At 34.5% G+C, this 12,872-nt stretch overlaps 1 protein-coding gene across 1 annotated transcript in view; it reads right to left on the bottom strand.

Annotated features, from left to right (window-relative positions):
- Positions 1 to 12,872, bottom strand: part of LOC128991553 (dystrophin, isoforms A/C/F/G/H-like) — a 557,771-nt gene that overhangs the window by 55,066 nt on the left and 489,833 nt on the right. The window contains exon 22 of the mRNA XM_054414541.1: positions 10,610 to 10,782. Coding sequence (XP_054270516.1) covers positions 10,610 to 10,782 — 173 coding nt within the window. The remainder of the gene's footprint in view (positions 1 to 10,609; positions 10,783 to 12,872) is intronic.

The raw sequence follows: 12,872 nt of genomic DNA, 5'->3' as shown, positions 1-12,872 counted from the left end.
GTTTAAATAGTGGCGGCCTCTTAACAGACCCCTGAATAGTATTTTACACTTGACATTAACATTTAGTAAATCATTACAAATAAATAATTTAACTCAACTGCTAAACTAAGTACAAAAGGTAAATTACATGCCAATATGACTGGATCGTATTGTTTACAGCGGCACAGTTGGCTAACCTGCTTTAACCTTTGACCACGCCAATGTGGTTAACAAAGAGCCGCGCCGTGGTTCAAGTCCATCATTAGAGGTCTGTTATTTCGTTGGACTTTTCATTCGCAGACCGGGACCGCCATCAATGCCCTGTCTACATCGTTGGATCATTCCAAGTGCTTTGCAATTATGTACCCGACAATACGTTTGTTCCACTGTAAGCTCAAAGGACAAATATATATTTAAAAATTATCTCGTGTTGAATTAGTTTCTCATAGAGAATATTTTATAGTATTATAGATTTATGTAAGTGTGTCTATTGAATATTTACTTATTTGTGATTTGTTTTTGAAAAGAAGTTAAAACCGATTAAGCCAAAAATTTAAATTGACTGGTTTTGCTTATTAAACATTAGAAATTAGCAGACATTCAGATAGTTGTTACTCTAATTTACTTTCCCTATAAAATCAATATACTAAAACATGAGGGTGAATCTTACATTGCTGGACAATGGAGAATTTTAATTGTCAAACGGCGTGGAAAATATCTTTTAATGTTATAAATGACTCTATGAAAAAAAAAACCAGTTGCAACTAGAAACTATACATGGCACACACAAGAAGCATTTATGAACCATTGCAAAAAAAGTTGAAATTTAACAACAGTATATTTTAAACACAATCCAAATCCTTGATTAAAACTTATATTTATACTTATATTATATTATATTGTGAGATATTTTTACAATGCTTTTACCACATCAAGATACGGGTTAAAATTGTCCTCGATCGCAAAGCATTCAGATTTATTCAGATTTTAAGGACTTATGTAAATTAAAGGATAATTAAAACAATAAACGGAAAACAGTCGGATATTCCGACCTTTCATTACTCCAGCGATCCAATTAATTTAAACCCTGATCAGAATAAGGTACTTGGTTTGACCCTAGAGTCGAGTGGGTCAAAGTGCAAGGGCCAAACTATGAGGTCATTAGTGGATGGAAAACACTTCATTATTTCTTAAACACTCAAGATTAAAAAGACCAGTCGTGGATTGCACGCTTTTGTTGTAAATGAGCTCGAATACGGCCTTTACTAGTTTTGAATGAATTTACTTGACAATAGTACAGAGAAATGAATTTGTCGTGTTATATCAGATATTTTTTATACCTAAGTGGATATCTTATCTATAGATGGGATGGTCGTAGCCAGTTTTTTACACTCTAGACATCATGGTTCAACGGGATTGTCACAGTCAAGCGGCTGTCAAAAATATTATACACTGTGTATTTTCCTATTAGTTTACTTTAGACCACCTGTAGCCAATTTTACCCCAACAGAACATAGTTAAATGAACCACTCACAGAACGCGCTAGTGTCTAGAATTAGATTTTCTCCCTTATTTTTTGTTGCTAGCCAAGTTAAATGGGTCATAACGGTTGCTATAGCTTGCAATAAGTCAAATTCGTTTGAATTGCTAAAGACGATTGTGTGTACAGTAGAACCTCTTTAATCCGAACTAATTGGGACCAGGGGTAGTTCGGACTAGTGAATAGTTCGGATTACAGAACATATTGTTGTTTTTACATAACAATAGCTAAATCATGGCTAAAATTGATCTAAATTATTTTGGGAAAAGTAAAAAAAATGTTTTATAAAATAAATACAGTGTTTATTTAATACAGTAGTAAACATGGTGAATAAACAGTACTGTAAATTAAATACAGTATACAATAAAGAACTGCTGTACTATGTATAGAGTACAGCAATGAGGGGTTCGGATTAGTGGACGTTCGGATTACGGGGGTTCGGATTAAAGAGGTTCTACTGTACTACAGAAATCAGAAATATAGATCAGCACAATCTGTCAGTGGCTCACATCAACTACGATGCATTTGACTAACAAACTGGCGACAACTTTAACATGGGGAAAGGACGTCTAGTCGTATAGATTGACAAAGGTTATACCAACACAATTATAAATACTTTATTAATGTTTAGTGAATTGAAACTAACTAAACAGTATTACAAATTGAATTTTTTGACTATTTAATGCTATAAAAAACTGTTTGGTAGACTGCTCATTGTAATTCCGAACTACACTAAAGCTGCTTTAAATAAGTAACAATATAATCGACGCAAACTCCACCAAACCACGTAAATTTGTATTAACAAACGTTTCACTGACAAAATGAAAACTTCCATAAGGGTTTAATAAACCGCATAAAGTAAACGGACAAAACACGGCACAGCAACATTAATAATGACTTGGAATCCACAAGTTTAAAATTCTTTGAGAGATGAATTCACGTCAAAGCGAGTAGCTCAAAGTAGCCATACTTGAGTAGTCGTGGCATCTCCGCAGAAGCTTCGTCTGTACACTGTATACTTGGGGTGAAAATGATACTTGTTATTTCATAGGAGAATGGAACGTTGCCTTTTATTCTGTGAGAGGAATTAGTTTCAGAACTAATTGGTAAGTATTGCTTCAAAATTATGAATAATTTAATTAGAAAAGTTTAAATTCCTTATGTTTAAGATGTAAAGCTACTGATTTTGGCGGGAAATTCCACACTAACTCACTTCGAATTCCCTTAAGTAAGTTCGTTAATAATAATAAAAAATATTTAATTTGCATCAATCTCAAAATGTAGACTGAAAAAGATAAGCATCAGAATAAATTAGCAGTAGTCTATGGTAGTGGAGGATAAGTGAGAAGCAATAAAAGTTCATCAAAAATATTAGGCCATAAAGTAAAACAGGTAAAATAGTAGACACAGTCAAACGAAAATCGATTTGCTAGATCGGTATTAAACAACAAAAACACCAAGTGAATTATATTACAAGACTTTGATACGTTATTTTCCTGATATATCTCCACATAATCGCAGACAGCGAACCAGTAGAAGTAATCTCTTTTGAAACGAACGTCAAATCTATCCCAGAAGTAAGCCGGGGTCAGGAAGAAGCTACTTTTCATCACTTCATTTCTTGAGCACAAAGTCAGAAATATGTGTTTGTTGTCTGCAGAGAGATTACGGTGCTCAAAATTACAAATTACTGATCTAAAAGCGACGTTTTTTATATCAGGTTAACGCCACGAGTTTGATGATGTAGTAAGGCTTAATCAATTCAGTACGAAAAAATGCATTTCAGTATTTGGTAAGCTCGCCAAATCAAGCATAGATTAGGGTATGCATAACAATTTCAATTTTTTTTACTGAGCGAGAATCAAATTAATATGCACTTACACCAAACAGATATTATTTTACGCATTAGATTCTAGTCATATACACCGTCAAACTTTGGAAAAGTATAATTTCACCTATACAATAAATGTTACATTTCTTGGGAATTTATAAAATTGCTATAAATCACAATAAAGATTTTCCGTCAGAGAAGTTAAAAGTTAGGAAAACTTCGGCTAAGGAACTTTTAATGATAGGGTTCCCGCCAAGCCACAGGCGTTCGAAGGGAAACAAGATGTGGTGTTTTAGAATTTGGAATCAGGCGTGTAATTTGATTTATTTTACAATGTACAATCGTCGATCGCAGTATGTGCAAAATAACACGTAAACCCTAAGAAAATTCGAACTTAATTGAATTTACGAAGGTACAGTTTTTAATTGTTTCATAAATACCAAAAACGCTTTGATGATTGTTATATTACATATCAAAAGAAACTGCAAAGCATATATCAAGTTCGAAAAACATTCCTCTTTCACTTCTAGTTCATGCATAGGTTAAGTTTTCCTCCTTGATAATTCTATGTTTAATGAGTTGTTTACCGGATTTACTTTTTCAACTAAATACAATACAGACACATGTCACGTTTCTACGAGGAAATCTCGCACGTAATCCCTCCAAGTCCTTTCCTTCCACAGCATGTGAGTACAATCTTAATTTGTTACAAATGAGAACAAAATTGAAATGAGATTATTTTTTTCGGAACTGCATATTTTAAGATTGTTGTTGATTTTGCAATGAGTCAACACGATTACGTAATCCACAACCACACTCTTAACGTTGGCTTCATTTAGCATTGTTGCAACGACAACAGCTGACTAGACTACCTGTCTACAGTAATGAGATGATACAGTGAGAATGTTTGCTGCGATTACACTTCGTCAACCGAGCCTAACGAAGCTGTGAGTTGTGAGTTGTGAGATGCTTCCTACTTCTCACAGTGGCCACGTGCTTGGAGTCCTTAGTGATACTACAATGTAGGAATCTTAAAATGGTTGATGTACATGTTATAAAGCATATTGAACTCAAAGAGTATAAGGGATCATTAAATTTAACTCGCAGATGTGTGAAACACCATTTTCAATGTCTTTGAAATTACTGGATAAGAGAGAGTATCAACTGAAAATATTTGTTACGAATCTAAGTTACCTTAAAATATATTCATACCATAATAATTGTACTACAAAGTGTAAAAATAAATACGCCTTTTATTAAGAATAAAATTAAAAACGCATGGCTGTAATTTGAACAAAATGTGTTCATAAACAATTCAAACACAACAATTTACTCATTATCCATGAAATTAAACTAGGAATTTAAACTTGTTGAAATTGTACATGGGATTTTTCAGCTCTTCAAAATAATTTACATAGAAAATACGAAATACAATATTTTTAGAAATCCAATTTTTACCCCATAAAAATAAAAATCATAAAAAAACAAATAAATAATTTGAATTTTTTCAATATGTTCGCTAAAGCAAAACACGTAGACGAAATCCCGATTCAAATAGCATTATTCATTCATAAGTTATTAAAACATTAAATGATAATCAATGAAATTCCATAGTAGAGATAAATTTAAATGCCCAAGGACGATGCCGCGAATGAATGGCGATAACGGAGCTTTAAACAGATAAGATAACGCGCTATCTCCACCTCATTGATGTAGATTTAATTCAAATTTTATTTAATTTTTTCATTGTAAAAATAATCATTGACTTTTATCTGGATCTGGATGTGTATTTTCTTTATATCGAAATATTATTTATTTTATATGAATGAGCAATATTTACTATTTATACAATTTATTTTGTAAATGTGAAAGTTTAATTTTATTTAAAATTCAGCCAACTGTATTACTACTCATTCAACAAAACTGATAAGAATTGTATTAATAAATACAAATGTTAAGTTTTTGCTTGGAACTGTTATATACAATAGAAATACTTTCGTTGGGTGATTGAAAACACTCACTGTGAGTCTCGTGCAAAATTAGTGATTAACTATATAAAATAAAGTATAAACAATAATTTATATAACCGTTCTTTTTACCTAAAATACAAAATAAATATTTAAATAAAACAATACATTTTTAACATTTGACAAAAAGATTTTTGTTGTTCTGCGCCTCTTAAACTATTAACTGACAACCTTAGTATTGTTTGTTCATCTTTATATTGCTTTCGACACTTCTTTATTCAACAGAATAAACATTCAGTTATCGGTTAGTAATACTTCTTTTACACAATTTTAGCCTTTTGCAATTTCGGGTGTATTTATAATGTCAAACTATATTTGGATTAAATACCAAAATCCCAACGAAAGATTTTATATGACATTAGTGAATAGAAGGATACAGTACATTGTTTTGTCTAAGGTTTTAGAAAGATTAGTGATCTACAACTCCCAGAGATTGTAGAAGATAAGATAATCACTGATAAGACAGGCACAAGACCACATGAGCCCAAGATAAGCCTAGTGATAAGATCAGCGGCATGACCACATGTGGCGGTCCCTGGCGGGGTGGTCGGTAAGCCAACAGAAAACATCCCTACAGTATTACCCACAATGCCATCGCCATCGGACCACAGCGACTTGCAGGATTTTGACAAACACATAGAGCAAAGGTTTAAAACCTCAAACATTGTATATAATATGTTTAGTGTTACGGCTGTTGCTAAATCAACGAACAAATAGAAAAAAACCTCCCCTCTATACGAGCACAATATTCAAAACTGTCTTTATCCTATCCGTAAGGATTACAATTCATGAGGGAGTACGTTTGGTTTATGCACAATACATAGTTATTACTAAACTATTACGTAAGGTTTGGTATTTATTTTTAAGGTACAGTATACATAAGTGGGACCGAAATATTTTAATAAGACTACTATACAACGAGATACGGATTGGTATATTATAGAACATAAATATTAGTAAAGGAAAATCTAACATATTATAGTCCTTATAGTTATTATAGACTTAAGATTATTGTAAATGTTAATTAATATTTTTAGTCACCACACATTTTCAAATAAATTTATAATTTACATTATTTTAACACATTGGCTCTTAACTATTGTAATCCAAAACTAACCTAATCAACCACCAAGCCTGGGTCACACAATTGATAGACTTCAAGATGACCGCCCTATAATTAAATTATATTTTTTTTAGAAACAAAAATTGCGACAATGTAGGGCAAGAGTACATACCACATACGACTGACCGGAACCCTCTCCTCTCTGAGGTCATTAAACATGTACAACCCGTCACATCCGCCCCGGCGTCTCTGCCTATTTTTGGCTGATTTTAGCTTTAAATTCCACAAGTGTTGGTAAAAAATAAACTTGAAATTTAACAAAACTGTTATAATTATTAAATACAAATAATATTACTGAGTTTTACAAATGTCTTTTGTAGGTTCGAATAATGTTTGGTTTAAGTTACCACAAAATCGGTTCTACGATTTTTTAACCAGTTATTGTTTCTATCTGTATGTTGATTAAATAAATAGAATTGTCTATATAGTTCGAGAAGAACCTTAGCTCGTAGGAAAAAATTAAATCTACGATTAAAAAAAAACAGATTTACTTATCCTACCATACAAATTAAACTACTTATTGAATCTAGGGGTACATTAGAATTCATCCCTTACAGACCCAGCCAACAAGGGCGGTCTGCCCCTTACAAGGGATGTTTGGCACGAACTCTATCTTGTGAATGTAGTAATGACTGTCTCGCGTACACGCCCTTATCGTGTTAACATAAACTATAAGTGAAATGGACGGTCAAAGATATTTTGAATCACAATTAATTAGTTGACAAATGTATTACAAACTGAACTAACAAAATTATTAACATACAACTTAAGAAATCAATGATGTCAAGAATATCCAAAACGCAAATGACCATTAATTAAAAGGCATTATGTTTCAACGGTTTTTGACAGATTTTATAAAGTACCATAATAATAATTAATCAAAACAACCGAGACTTCTGGAATCAACTTGAGACTACTATAGGTATAGATTTAGGCTATAGGTATAGGTATACTATAGGTTTTTTGTGAGTAATAGAGGTATTGCCTTGATTCAGATTAAGGAATTTCTAACGAGTAACTAACTTAGAAATAGTGTGAACTAAAGTCCCGCTAATCGTTTTGGCAGTTCAGGTACTAAAACACGACGAACTGGTTAATCGTATTTTTGTTCATTTGATACTATAAAGGCTACTTTAGATGTATGGTGTGAATGTTTCGGATTTTAGAGCGAACTCGATGATCCAATGAAACATTCTTTTGAACACAAAACACAGACACCTGAGATATTTCACAATCCTCTTACGTAAGAACACCGCCTTGCCAGACACAACAGACATGACAAGACATGACAGACATGACAAGACATGACAGACATGACAGGCAACAAGTCATGACTGTAGGGTTTGCCGTAATGAAGTGATAATTTGAAAATTGCAAGTGTGGACTTGCTGAACACCCTTGTTAGTAGAAAGTCCTCGGTTCCTTAATGAAGTCAGAAAACCTCTAACAGAACATATGACAAGTGACAACATAGTTGTAGTAAGTCAAGGTATAAAGAAGTGATAAATTTTTGACCGTGAAATAAAAACAAACAGTATCACGTCTTAAAAAAACATAGTTAAAAATCGGTAGTTTTACGCACTGAATGAATAGGTAATAATTAAAGGTTCTAAAAAGTTCTAAAGGATTGAAAATGTACAGTTATACCGTAAAACTAAGCTTTTAAAGTTTTGTTTTCATAAACAATTTCAAATGAAAACTAAGCTACCATTATCAATGTGTGGACCATAAGTCATGGATCATTCCATAGATTGCCCCATATGATTAAACGGTTATCATTGACCACTCTGTTTGTTATCAGTTGATAAAGACAATTGGCTCCCGCTGTGGATTGTAACATATCGACCAATCGACCAACGGAGATAACTTATAGTGACCAAACAATATCTGAAGGTAACTGGGAGCTACAATTCCAACAGGTCCTCCATCAATGTCACTCCCACAACTCCAGTACAACCTGTTCCCGATGTTTACGACGGTACAATGTAACTGTTAATCAGATAGGAACAGTTACAGCGACCAAAAAATATCTGGAGGTAACTGGGAGCTACAACTCCACTGGGTCCTCCATCAATTTCACTCACACAACTCTAGTACAACCTGTTACCGCTGTTTACGACGGTACAATGTAACTGTTAATCAGATAGGAACAGTTACAGCGACCAAAAAATATCTGGAGGTAACTGGGAGCTACAATTCCACCTGGTCCTCCATCAATGTCACTCCCCCAACTCTAGTACGAGCTGTTCCCGCTGTTTACGACGGTACAATGTAACAGTTAATCAGATAGAGGAACAGTTACAGCAACCAAGAAATATCTAGAGGTAACTAGGTGATACAATTCCACCGGGTTCTCCTTCGATGCCAATCCCACAACTCTAGTGCGACCTGTTCCCTCTGTTTACGACGGTACAATGTAACAGTTGGTAATCAGATAGGAACAGTTACAGCGACCAAACAATTTCTGAAGGTGACTGGGAGCTACAATTCCAAAAGGTCCTCCATCAATGTCACTCCCACAACCCTTGTATTACCTGTTCTTACAGTACACGACCGTGAAAGTAACATGTTTGGTAAACCTGTATAATAAAATGTTCCATAAATTAACGCCACGACAAACGAGCACGAATGTCTCCAACATCGTCGACAACGTGTTCCCAGCAAGGTAACATTGTAGTAGTGGCCAAATCGTTGTTTAATATGTTGAGTAACGTTCGGGCGGGGATATCGGCACCAGCTGGGTCATTTATCTAATCAAAGGAACCTAATAAATCTGCGGGGGTTTGGTAGCGTCGTAAATTACGTATAGACGAGCCATATGCAACATTAGCCCAAGTCTGCTGAGCCGGAGCCAAGCTTGCAGGTTGGCCCTACTGTAACACCTGTGTGTAGTGGTAACTCTGGTACCAGCTGTGCTAACATTGTGGTACAAAATGGGTACTGGTGTAGTTGATATCAAAGTGATAGAAAATTGCAAGCTTAACAAATCGAACGTTTTTGACAGTGTTAAGAACTTGACAGCGACCCTTCGTAATTTTATTCCGGGTCCTCTTTCTAAGTTTTCAAGGATAACAACTTTATATAGCAATCAATATGAATTGCTTGGTAAAATGTCATTGTCTCATTATTATAGGTTGATAGGTAAATTCAAGGAAAATGTACAAAAAATATACGATAACCACCTAGGACCGATGATTCCTTACGATCGAATAATCTAAAATATTTTAGACCCACCTGACTACGCACACAGTTATAAAAACATTCAACAAAAGTTAGAATCAGAATTACTATTATAAATTTACAAAATAGTTTTCCAAATAATACGTAGCCTGAAACTCTCTAAAAGGAATTTGAACTCACGTGGGAAATAAGCTTAAAAGTAAAGCTTTTCTTCTTCGTTTTTCCTACTTTGAACTCTGAGTAATCTCCTTGAAATATAAGCGTAAACAGATTATGAATGCAACATGTGAGGGAAAATACTAAGAACTGATGTCGTTCACTACCTACTTCCTACGCACAGCTTCTATAGGGTTCTTGCGTGTAAGGTTGCGAGGCTTTTTAAAGAAATGATTCCTAACAACACTTAATATATGATGAATAAATACATGTTTAACATACATAATACTTGAGTAGTTAAGGTCTAAACAGTACAATAAAATCAATAAATAAATACGGTATAATGATAACCTGAAAATTCTTATGCGTCATCCCTTTAATAACCTATTGAAAAGAAGATTTTTGGACGACAATAGGAAATTATAGTTCTTAAACTTTCCTACCTGGCACGTGATTGTTCAAGTTCCGAAGAGGATTTCTGTGAAAGTGACTTTGAAAAAAGCATATGACCATTTTAAGCATGAAGTTGTATATGCAAAAATCGATGGAAATGGAACGTGGGAAAATTCGTCATTATTTTAATACCACCCCTATACAGCATCGCATTTCCTTCAGTAATTATGCTCTTATGGCTGGCATAGACCAAATTTTTTTGGTTTTATAAAAAATTCCGTAATTCCTGCCAACATAAGTCTCGTCTAGTATAGCTTCCTGAAAATTCCAGGGAATTGCCAGTTTCTAATCTATGGATGTTTGAATTGTAGTACGCCTACCTGATCGCCATGCTCTTGGCCTTGAGGTGGTGCCATCTCTGGTTCATCTCGTCCAGGCGACGCTGCAGCATGACGGCGTCGTCCTTGGAAGGCAAGGAGCTGAGTAGCTTCCTGCCGCTGCCGTTGAGCGCCGCGTACACATCCTTGTGTCCTTCTATCTCACTCTGCAGGTCCTGAAAAAGGATAGCTCCGTCAATAAGTGTGAAGAACAATGGAAAGGATCGACCCTAAAAGAGGATAGCTTTATCAATGGTTCTACAACAACAGGGGAAAGGCTCTTCCTTGCAATAGCATAACTCTGGAGCAATAGTGGAAAGGATCTTTTGACAAACCGTTCACATATCCTGGGATGGAGGTGTAACTAATCAGCGGAGGAAATAATCTTCCGACAACGTTTTCACATGTTCTAGGAGAAATGAGAACGAAGATGCAATGAACTATAGATATGAGGATATGAGCTCTATAGGCAATACGTTAGAAATCATTGGATTTACATTACAATTAAATTGCATTTGAGAGCATGTCTCGATCCTGAAAAGAAGAGTTTTGGAACACTATAAAAAAGAATAAAATACAGTAAAATTAATTAAAAAAGTAGGGAGACGATTAAATATAACCCTTCAAATTGTATGAACAATAACAAATAGTAATACTTATTTTGTAAGTTTAGAAGTTGAGGTTTTAAATAAGTCATTTTTATTAAAGGAAAATCCGAATTCAATTTTAAATTACGATAATAAATTGTTGAGTTAACTTTGACGTGCGAGGCTGGTCTTTATTGACAAACATGTACCACGATACAATTGTACACATTTGTAAACCATCTTAAAAAATTGGCATGCAAAAAATAGTAAAACTATGCATAGATTATTCTGTAAAAATCATAACAATCCAACCGACTCACCGAGCAGTTGCATTTTTCAACCCGCATCGACAGCGACGCTTAATAAGCGAGCGGCCGAATTAATTGGCTCGTAAAGCGGCGAATTTGACAAATGCGCCCCGTCGAAATTGCATGGGGGATGTATTATTATGTACTAAAACCCGGCGTTACGGGATTTATAGGGATGATAAGGCGTAAAACGAAGAAGGAAAGGTCCAGTGCATATTTATTCTGTGGCCAACATACGAGGGCGTTAGGCGGCCCATCTCTTGATTGGCTGTTTATCCCTTCATTATTCAATGTCAGTGCGTTTACCGTCTTGAATAATTTATCAGCTAAAACAGCTGTGAAGGTGAAAATTGGAGGTGTAGTCACAAGAAATAGATGTGGACTGCAGATTGAAATATAGTTGTAGTGACCTTTAATTATAATCATCTGTGGGTTTGAATGTGCGGGGACGGTGAATGTAGGTTAGATTATAACAACAGTATTTATTAATATTTCAAATTTATAGAATTCAATCCAGAAATATGTTTGAACAAGAGGCGTTGATAAATGAACTACTGTATATCTTCTGATTATGTTTTGGCTATTTAATGTTAGAGAAATTAAAATACATTCATGGCTAACGATGTCGGACGCTTTAGACGACCACTTATACGTGTAGTGGTTTAATCATAGGAATCTGTGTTTGCACTGATACCCGGAGGTTTAGGTTAAAAGGTCCATCAGGAGGTTTTGATTAGACCTCATAATTGCGAGATAGAAATATGGAAATTTACCCTTTCCTAATGAACCATCAGGATCTGCAAGCTCATGTCCGACTACGCTAATGTCGACTATGATGCCATTCGTGCTGTATGTATCATTGCATAAACTCAATGTTAGCCAAATAAATAACTTATTCAGGTGATCTCTAAACTTATTAGTATGTAGATACAGTTTTCTTTTTTAAACTAACCAAGCCAACGTATTATACAGTAAGTGGAATTTCAGAATTTGGTTTGAAAATCTTTATCCTTGATTTTATAGAAATAGTTGAATGAGCCACTCACCACAGAGTGCTTCTGCTGTCTAAATTATATTGTCCCCTTTAGTTTTTTTAGCGAATTTCCCATATAGGGAATAAGCTATTACCGTAGTACTCATGGTAAGACCTGGACCCGAGACCGATCTAATTTTTCATTTTGAGGTCCCTAGAGACCAAAAACACCATCCGTTCAAATTCATATATATATATATTCATATATATATTTATATATATATATATGTGTGTGTGTCCGTTAGCGCGATAACTTGAGCAAAAATGATCCGATTTTGATGAAATTTGGTACAAACGTGTAAACCTACGTTTATTCGAACGAGTTCGCGATCCAGCAT

This window comes from Macrosteles quadrilineatus, unplaced genomic scaffold (assembly GCF_028750875.1).
Source record: "Macrosteles quadrilineatus isolate MER2022 unplaced genomic scaffold, UCM_ALF_1.0 Scaffold_4__1_contigs__length_99947679, whole genome shotgun sequence".
Taxonomy (NCBI): Eukaryota; Metazoa; Arthropoda; class Insecta; order Hemiptera; family Cicadellidae; genus Macrosteles; species Macrosteles quadrilineatus.
The sequence above is the reverse complement of the archived record's forward strand: the minus strand, read 5'-3'. Positions and strand labels throughout refer to the sequence as shown.